The following is a 9687-nucleotide window of genomic DNA, read 5'->3' as shown; positions in this document are numbered from 1 at the left end:
GAGTAACTTTTAAAGCACTGGCATCGACATGTGAAACCCAGCAAAATGTCAACGTATCTGTTCTCAGTAATTCTGGAAGAAGGAAGAAAGCCGATGGCTTTGCCTGCTCGGAATTGTGGAGAAAGGATCGAATAAATGACATTTGCATCTAGAAGGGTGGAGCTGTCTGTTCCAGCCCAAGTCTGAGTTGTTATGGGAGATGAAAAAAAATCTGGGACATGGCAAACATTAGAAGGAGAATGAGGTGCAATTAGCTTTAAGAATATTTGTTCCGCACATTTGTCATGAATAGGGTGTGCATACTACCAGTCATGAGTTATTTACTGCATTCTATGCCCTATCCAACAGAGCAGAGGTTAACAAATGTGTTTTGATGTTTTACATCTTGTAAAATTATATATATATATATATATATATATATATATATATATATATATATATATATATATATATATATACGTATTTTTCGCTCCATAAGACGCACCTGAGCATAAGACGCACCTAGTTTTTAGAGCTGTTTGTGTGAATTTAGAGGCATTTGTGTGAATTTTTTGCAGTATTCGCTCCTTAAGACGCACACACTTTTCCCTCCACTTTTTTGGGGGGGGAAAAGTGAGTCTTATGGTGCAAAAAATACGGTATATATATGAATAACAGTATCCCTTTACATCTGTGTGAATATATATATATGAATAACAGTATCCCTTTACATCTGTGTGAGTGTATGCACAGCCTTCTCACACGAGCATATGCCTTTGGCAAATATTCAGCATGGACTCTTAACACTAGGCTTCAGAATCATAGCACCCGTTCTGCCCATCAGATAATGCATATTCCACAGCTTGATGCACGCTGTGAAAGAGGAGATTTCTCTCTCCCTTTTTAGCATAGCTCCCTCGGTTTAGAGAATCCCTCACAGAAGGATTGCACTGAGCCAGCAGCACCCGGACACCAATTTCCCCATAATCTTTGTGAACCTCTTTGAGTGTTTGGATCCCAGCTGTATCCAAGAACTGCACAGCACAGCAGTCAATCACTATAGTATGGAACTCAAATGGTTGAGCGACAAGCTGCACTGACGACGACGCCTCGTTTCCATGAGAATTGGCCATTTCCTCACAAAATGTTTGCTTTTCTGCCTTTCTCTTTGCTGCCAGCACCCACAAAGGGTTGACGCCAGTCACCTTGTATAGCAAGGATTTGAAGGTTTCTTTATTAGCGTAGTAGAGAGGGGCTTCAAAACGGAAAACTCTGATGCTTGGCATTGTCTGAAGGTCCCTGTACGCAAGAAGGGGTTCGTATATTTCAGATTTTGGCACGCAGCCTAGTAGTTGTCCTTCTGCTTTCTGGGTCCGCACAATGACGCACAGCATGGAGAAGCAAACCCCAATCAGAAGCCCAAGTTCAGTACTTAACAATGCTGAGGACAACATAGTGACTACCCAGATCACAGTGTCTACTTTGCTTAATTGCCACATGTTGGGCAGGTCACTGAATTTCCTCAAGGCTCCTCTGAGATTGACAATGGTTATAACAGCTAGGACACACTTTTGGAGGGAAAAGAACAGCGGAGCAATCACAAGGAGGACAAGCAAGATGACCAAACCAGACACCACACCAGAAATCTGAGTCCTACAGCCTGTTGACTCTTTGACAAGCGTCTTGGCAAGAGCAGCACTGGTAGTGAAACAATGGAAAAAAGAGGGAATGATGTTGCAGAAACCAATGGCATACATTTCCTGGTTGGCTTTAACGGTGTACCCGTGCTTCTTGGCAAACATCTCAGAGAGAGATACAGTGATGGCAAACCCAATAATGGCTATGGCCATTGCATCCATAGCCACACTGGGGATCATAGTCCAGTCAGGTGGCTGCGGTGGCAAAAAGCCAGTTGGAATGTGCCCAGCTATACTTGAACCATACTTCTCTTTCAGTTTCCCAAAATGAGAGGCTAGTGTAGCTGCCACAAGCACCAGCAGCTCGACAGGTAAGGGTGCCTTGAGTTTGGATTTGAACCGCTCATTCAGCTCTTTTGTTGGGATGAGAACAAGAAAGCACAAGCAGCTAGTGCAGAGATCACAGATGTTGGTCTTGTGGATGTTTCTGAATATGTTTATCCAAGTGGTTATCAGAGAGCCGATGCCATTGCTCCGAGGAATGTCTAGGCCCAAGAGGTATTTGGCTTGGGAAGTAAGGATTGTGAAGGAAGCTCCTGTAACAAATCCACTGAGCAAGGAATCGGAGAGGTACACAGAAACAAAGCCCACCTGGAAGAAGCCCAAGGCAACCTGAAAATAAGCAATATGAAGGATCAGAAGACAAATTGCACCTTAGGCCTGAAGGGAATAATAACTCAGTCACACAAATGATATTGATGATGATATTGGATTTATATCCCGCCCTCAGAGCGGCTCACAATCTCCTTTCCCTTCCTCCCCCACAACAGACACCCTGTGAGGTAGATGAAGATATTGGATTTATATCCCGCCCTCCACTCCGAAGAGTCTCAGAGCGGCTCACAATCTCCTTTCCCTTCCTCCCTCACAACAGACACCCTGTGAGGTAGATGAAGATATTGGATTTATATCCCACCCTCCACTCCGAAGAGTCTCAGAGCGGCTCACAATCTCCTTTCCCTTCCTCCCTCACAACAGACACCCTGTGAGGTAGATGAAGATATTGCATTTATATCCCACCCTCCACTCCGAAGAGTCTCAGAGTGGCTCACAATCTCCTTTCCCTTCCTCCCCCACAACAGACACCCTGTGAGGTAGATGAAGATATTGGATTTATATCCCGCCCTCCACTCCGAAGAGTCTCAGAGCGGCTCACAATCTCCTTTCCCTTCCTCCCTCACAACAGACACCCTGTGAGGTAGATGAAGATATTGGATTTATATCCCACCCTCCACTCCGAAGAGTCTCAGAGCGGCTCACAATCTCCTTTCCCTTCCTCCCCCACAACAGACACCCTGTGAGGTAGATGAAGATATTGCATTTATATCCCACCCTCCACTCCGAAGAGTCTCAGAGCGGCTCACAATCTCCTTTACCTTCCTCCCCCACAACAGACACCCTGTGAGGTAGATGAAGATATTGGATTTATATCCCGCCCTCCACTCCGAAGAGTCTCAGAGCGGCTCACAATCTCCTTTACCTTCCTCCCCCACAACAGACACCCTGTGAGGTAGATGAAGATATTGGATTTATATCCCGCCCTCCACTCCGAAGAGTCTCAGAGTGGCTCACAATCTCCTTTACCTTCCTCCTCCACAACAGACACCCTGTGAGGTGGGTGGGGCTGGAAAGGGCTTTCACAGCAGCTGCTCTTTCAAGGACAACCTCTGCCAGAGCTATGGCTGACCCAAGGCCATGCTAGCAGGTGCAAGTGGAGGAGTAGGGAATCAAACCCGGTTCTCCCAGATAAGAGTCCGCACACTTAACCACTACACCAAACTGGCTCTCAAACACACATAGCTTATGTACAACTGCACCTGAAGAGTTAAGCTGCACTTTTAGGTCATAATAATGAGTTGGGAGGTCATGAGTTTTTTCAAACTTGTGTTAGGCCTAGAAACCCCAAAGCAATTAATCAGTGGAGTGACATAGTTCTGGGTCTGTGGTTTAGCTGGGTAAAGGCGGAGTGGCAAAGCAAAGAGCAAGTCTGGGCTGGGTTGGAAACCTCCTTGTACACATCCATAGATGGCATGAAGGAAGCAAAAAGATCTGTGATGCAAGATGCTCAAATGGATGGAAAAGAAAGACATTCACAAATTCAATAAGCAATGCTATATTAATTCCCTCTTCTATAACTTGAGATCTTTTTTCCTATTTGACCATCCTCCTACAAAAAACAGTCAGATACACCCCTACCCCCACCCACTTCTGCAGTTACTCCATTAACTTCCTCCCTACCTGGCCATCTAACCAGGTAGGAAGTAATGGTGTTTGAAAAAAGTTACCAGGTGGACAAGAAGAAGAAGATATTGGATTTATATCCCGCCCTCCACTCTGAAGAGTCTCAGAGCGGCTCACAATCTCCTTTACCTTCCTCCCCCACAACAGACACCCTGTGAGGTAGATGAAGATATTGGATTTATATCCCGCCCTCCACTCTGAAGAGTCTCAGAGCGGCTCACAATCTCCTTTACCTTCCTCCCCCACAACAGACACCCTGCAAGGTAGATGAAGATATTGGATTTATATCCCGCCCTTCACTCCAAAGAGTCTCAGAGCGGCTCACAATCTCCTTTACCTTCCTCCCCCACAACAGACACCCTGTGAGGTGGGTGGGGCTGGAGAGGGCTCTCACAGCAGCTGCCCTTTCAAGGACAACTCCTGACAGAGCTATGGCTGACCCAAAACCATTCCAGCAGGTGCAAGTGGAGGAGTGGGGAATCAAACCCGGTTCTCCCAGATAAGAGACCACACACTTAACCACTACACCAAACTGGCACCAAAGATCAAGGCTAAAAACTGCATTTTGACTGGATGCAAAAGAAGTGCAACCACATCTGATCTGTGAGAATTATGGATGTTAATGAATACGCACATTACTGTTTGCTTTGATTCAAAAGGGAATGTGTAATGCTTTAATGCCACTGGATCAGTCACCCACCAAGCTAGCACATTTGCTAGGAAGACAAAAAGAGGAAAAAAATATACCCTTTGAACTACCACCTCTTACCTGATAAACTCCAGCAACGAAAGTCACAGTGGCACCAATGGTAATTGCATAGCAGCTTCTATCACATAACGCTTGGGATGTCTGGTTCACAGGCCCCAGTGTGCTGTTAGCTACATAAACACTCACATCTGAATGATAACTGCTAGGAATACTGGGTTCCAAATCAAATCCAGCTCTGTGTAGTTCACGATCTACCACTTCTCCTATCATCAGGCAGAGTACACCAAAAATGCCAACAGATATGTGACGGGATGTTCCAAACAGGAAATAAATAATGCTTGCAAAAAAGGACGTGTAAAGACCATAGATGGGTTCCTGGCCTGCCAGCAGGGAATAAGCAATGGACTGTGGAACCAGCAAAATTCCCACAATCAGACCAGACATAAGATCACCCAAGATGTTCTCTTTCAAATCGTACTTGGGGAGCCACTTTAGCACAGGGAGGAAACTGGTGATCTGGTCTTTGGCTCTAGCTGGAGTGCAGCTGCAAGCTTTCCTCACTTTCTTCATCACATATGTCTTGACACTGGGGTGTCTTTGTATGGGTTCGAGGAAGATTCTGGGACGACACTTTGGTTTGCCATCATTTATCTCTGCCAGCTCAAACGTGGAATGGACGTGGTTGGCTTCTGCTTCTGCTGCCATCCTCAAGGCTCACTATGATAGTGCGATGGGAGACAAAAACACAACATTGTTCTATTAACCTTTCAAGCGTATTAAAACAGCCCATAGAAACCATGCTTCTGAAAAAGACAGGACCAATCTGCTAAAAACTTGCCGGAATCTACAAGATCAGCTAACAGGAATGCAATACAGTACAATAACAAATTTATTGTCTGTGGCCAAAGGTCATTACAATCTGACACATATAGTTACAAATATCAGCATTAAAACAATCTAACAAAAATTACTAATCAAATAAAAACATTGCACTATTTGAATGCAACTCTAGCCCATATTTCTTTGGCTGCTACAGCAAAGAGTGACACTCTACAGGAGACAAATGGATCAGCATCTGAGATAAGAAAAAGCAGCTTCTCTGAATCTGAAGAAAATTTTAGGCTCATAAACAGTTAGGGTTGCCAAGTCCAATTCAAGAAATATCTGGGGACTTTGGGGGTGGAGCCAGGAGACTTTAGGGGTGGAGCCAGGAGACATTGGGGGTGGAGCCAAGATCAAGGCTGTGACAAGCATCATTGAACTCCAAAGGGAGTTCTGGCCATCACATTTAAAGGGACCGCACACCTTTTAAAACGTCTTCCTTCCATAGGAAATAATGAAGGATAGGGGCACCTTCTTTTGGAGCTCATAGAATTGGACCCCCTGGTCCAATCGTTTTGAAACTTGGGGGGGGTACTTTGGGGAGATGCACTAGATACTATAATGAAAATGTGGTGCCTCTACCTCAAAAACAGTTCCCCCCAGAGCCCCCGAAACCTCCAGATCAATTCATTATATCTTATGAGAATCGATCTCCACATAGGGAATAATGAAGTGCTCAGCAGACGTTTCCCTCCTCCCCCATTTCTGGTGACTCTGAAGCAAGGGATTGGCCTCTCTACTCAAGAGTTGCTGCCAACTTCTTAAAAGAAATACAGACACCCCATCCCAAGAGGAAGCCTTTCAATCGGAGACAGGAGCCTCCGGAAGGGGAAAGTCACATGGTGGCTTTGGGGGTGGGGCTTCCCCCCACTGGCCAGCTGACTGGGGGCGGGAAGGAGCCTGGGAAAGCGGAAGAACCCCCGCTGGGACCTGGGGATTAGCAAGCCTAATGGATACATCCCTGGAAGCTGCTAAGTTTTGTTGGAAAATACCTGAAGTCTTTGGGGTTAGATCCAAGAGAGGGTGGGGTTTGGGGAGGGGAGGGGCCTCGGCATGGTACAATGCCATAGAGTCCACCCTTCAAAGCAGCCATTTTCTCCAAGAGAGGTGATCTCAGCTAGCTAGAGATCAGTTGTAAAACTGGGTAATCTCCAGGCCTCACCAGGAGGCTGGCAACCCTACAAAAAGACCTAGAAATCTCTGGAAATAAGCTACAACAACACATAGTCTTAAGAATTCATTCCTGTACAAATTATAATTTTTACCTCAGCACTTCTAAACTCTGACTTCTCCTAAATATCCCCTGCCTCTTAAATTAAAATATGTTATTCTATCTTGGAAGTTATACAGTCTCAAGTGCCATTTCAAAGGGTTTAAGACAAGACTCCTTGTTTTCCCTTGTTCCTGTGCTAGGTCAAAAGCCAAACTAAATCTCTGATGAAGGGTGGGACAGTCAAGTTTTATGACAAAGAAGAAATACATACTACTGAGGAGTGGCTCAAACAGAAGGAAACCATTGTCAATTTCGCAGGAGACTTTTAATCCTGGTTTAGCCCTGTCTCCGAACTGACATTCTGCACTAGAATAATAGAATCAGATAAACCAATTCTATGGCTCTATGATTCTATGATTTTAGTGTAGAATGTCAGCTTAGGGACCAGGCTAAATCAAGGTCTAGTGCGAAATTGGTCTATGTTTTGGTGGGAAAACTCTGCCTAGAAAACAAGAGGGGTCCATCATAGCTGCCTTTCTTCAAGACAACCTGGAACTTGACTGGTTGTTTTCCAGTGCAGCGTGGTATTGTTTTTGGATGAGTAAATCCCTGCTGAGCCTTGCAGCTCATTGAAAGACTTTGAGGCAATTTCATCTCCTCACCTGTTCTACTATGAAGTTTTCTGTGAGGATGACTATGAGATAACCCCTGTATATTGCGCAGAAGTGCTCTAAGGAAAAGCAGGGGACAAGTATGACAAATGCAGCAAGAAATACAAGCGAATGAAGCCCAATGGCACAGAACGATAAAAATCCAATACTAGATGCCTAGGCATATAAAGGTGACCATGGACCTCAGGGGTAGGGTTGGATGAAGCCTGTGGCACTTGGATCCATTACTCAATCTAATAGTGGCTAAGGGGTAGTTTTGATTAAGGAAATGGCATGCTGTAGCCTTGGTTCACCTTGGGGGTCCAAAAGCTACGTGTTGGAGGTCCCAGTGAAGCATCCTTAGCAGAATGGCTAGTTTTGCTCTGAGGTTAAAGGCACCCCTTCCCCGATCTTTCTGAAGAGCTGCATTCAAATCTTGAAAGGAGGAAAATGGGCTAAACATATTTACTTTGCTTTCCTGATTTGCCACCATGCAGCACAAAACTGCATGCTAACTACAAAACCCAGTTCTGTGCTGTGTGTATGCATTAGTGATCCAGTGCATATAGAGATTTTTCCATAGCCTTTTTTATTGCATGGAACTGACCCTCCAGCATTGAAGCCAATAGTGAAGTCTGTTTGAATGGAAGGTTTGTATGTATTCTAGTTGATGTTTAAGGCCTTTTCTTTACAAAAATCACCCAATTTACGTAGTAACCTTCTGAAGTCTCTGCATGTAAGGTAGACCAGAACCACATTGTCAGCTTATAAGAAGACTATTTTCTGAGCCTACAGAGGGGGGAGACAAACTCAGAGCCAGATAGCCTCAGGGTGATGCCATTTTGATGTAAATGAAAGAGCAGGGAGGTCAAAACATACCTGTTTTACCCTCTGGAAATTGGGATTTCCTCCGTTAAGGAACCTGAGGTATCCACCCTAATTTTTGCAGAGATGTTGGTGTGAAATTCCTGTAGGAGACAAAATAGACATTTGTCTATGTCTGTTCTTATTGGGCAGTTTCACACTGTGCATGTCTTTTGAAATAGGAGTTTAGGAAAATAATTGCCTTTGTCTGACTTATTTGCAGGAACGTCAAGTTAGCTTGGTAGGTTAAGATGCTGAGCTATTGCATGCAAGGTTTTGGAGTTTGATTCCTCTCTCGGGCAATTTTGTATTTTTAAAAAAGCTTCTTTTTAAAATGATGCTGACCATAAACATTTCAAATGTGAGAATAATGTTGCGGAACCTACTTTGTGGCAGCAGCAGTCTTTTTTTCTTTTTTAAGTCTGGTCCATCTTTCCCTTTTGTCATCTCATTTCTAATCAACAATAGGGGGGCTCAGGCTGCAAAGCATTGACGTCTCCACCTCCCCCCCCTCATGAACTGCCTCCTTTCCAGCCAAGTGGTCAGCATTGACTCTCACTAAATTTTAAAGCAGTACCTGACAGTGTTCCTCCCCCCACAACAAACTCCTTTACTGCTGATAAGGAGGGGAGGACACTAATGACAATCCCACAGTAAATTCAATAGGAAGAATCTCTATTTCAAAAGGCACACCCAGTGTGAAACTAACCAATCAGGAGAAATCAACCCCAGAACACTACCCAGGTTTTCTCATTGGTATGCAGAATATATACATTGCAATTCTCATTAGAAATCGGAGAGAAAGATGCAGAATGCAGGCACAGCATTTGAAGAAAACCCCAACCAACTTGGCTTCAGTGAAAATCAGAAGTAAGCTGTGTATGCAGAATGGATCATCCTCAGGCGGAGGAGTGACATTGTTTAGATATGAAGAGGGCACTGAATTCCTGTTTTGATAGGACTAAGTCTTTTCATAAGCCTGACTCAATGTTTGACTGTTTTAGGAAGATTTCACTTGATTTCACTGTCCATTCTTTCACCAAGCATTACAGAATTGATAAACTGGCTTCTGTGGAAGTGGCCTTTAGCATGAGGATCTTACAGCAAACTGTCTCAGTCTAGGAGCCGAGGTTTCCTGCACAGGGGCACACTGCTTTTTAATGTTCCAGAACTAGGGACTGCCCCACTCTGAACCACTGGAGAACAGATTTGTCTCACTTACTGTGAAACTTCCTTCTAAGTGGTCCAGGGGTGGGGCTCTCCAATCCCACCCATAAGTAATTTGATGTTCAGTTCCTGCTACAGAGGAGGCATGGTCTCCTCTCCTAGGCTTTACTCCAAAATTGGTTATCCTTCATTGTCCTGGTAAACTTTCTGTGGGAGCTGTTCCATGTCATGTTAGTGTTTTGTTCCTTCTTTCATACTGTCTAACTTGTTAGTCAGAGGTGTTTT

At 44.5% G+C, this 9687-nt stretch overlaps 1 protein-coding gene across 1 annotated transcript; it reads right to left on the bottom strand.

The window, feature by feature from the left end:
- Window positions 1-785: 785 nt before the first annotated feature.
- Window positions 786-5347, bottom strand: LOC132572975 (sulfate transporter-like). The gene is made up of 2 exons (XM_060240601.1): window positions 4687-5347; window positions 786-2288 (listed from the first exon to the last, which is right to left on the bottom strand). The coding sequence occupies exons 1-2, from the start codon at window positions 5329-5331 to the stop codon at window positions 786-788; spliced, it is 2148 nt and encodes a 715-aa protein (XP_060096584.1). The 5' UTR covers window positions 5332-5347.
- Window positions 5348-9687: the final 4340 nt, after the last annotated feature.

Source organism: Heteronotia binoei, chromosome 5 (assembly GCF_032191835.1).
Source record: "Heteronotia binoei isolate CCM8104 ecotype False Entrance Well chromosome 5, APGP_CSIRO_Hbin_v1, whole genome shotgun sequence".
Taxonomy (NCBI): Eukaryota; Metazoa; Chordata; class Lepidosauria; order Squamata; family Gekkonidae; genus Heteronotia; species Heteronotia binoei.
The sequence above is the reverse complement of the archived record's forward strand: the minus strand, read 5'-3'. Positions and strand labels throughout refer to the sequence as shown.

Bases quoted from the DNA above. Each gene is read 5' to 3' on its own strand.
- LOC132572975 (XM_060240601.1), bottom strand. From the start codon at position 5,331: ATGGCAGCAGAAGCAGAAGCCAACCACGTCCATTCCACGTTTGAGCTG. The intron at 2,289-4,686 runs GTAAGAGGTGGT...GCTTATTTTCAG, and splicing joins TCGTTGCTGGAGTTTATCAG to GTTGCCTTGGGCTTCTTCCA.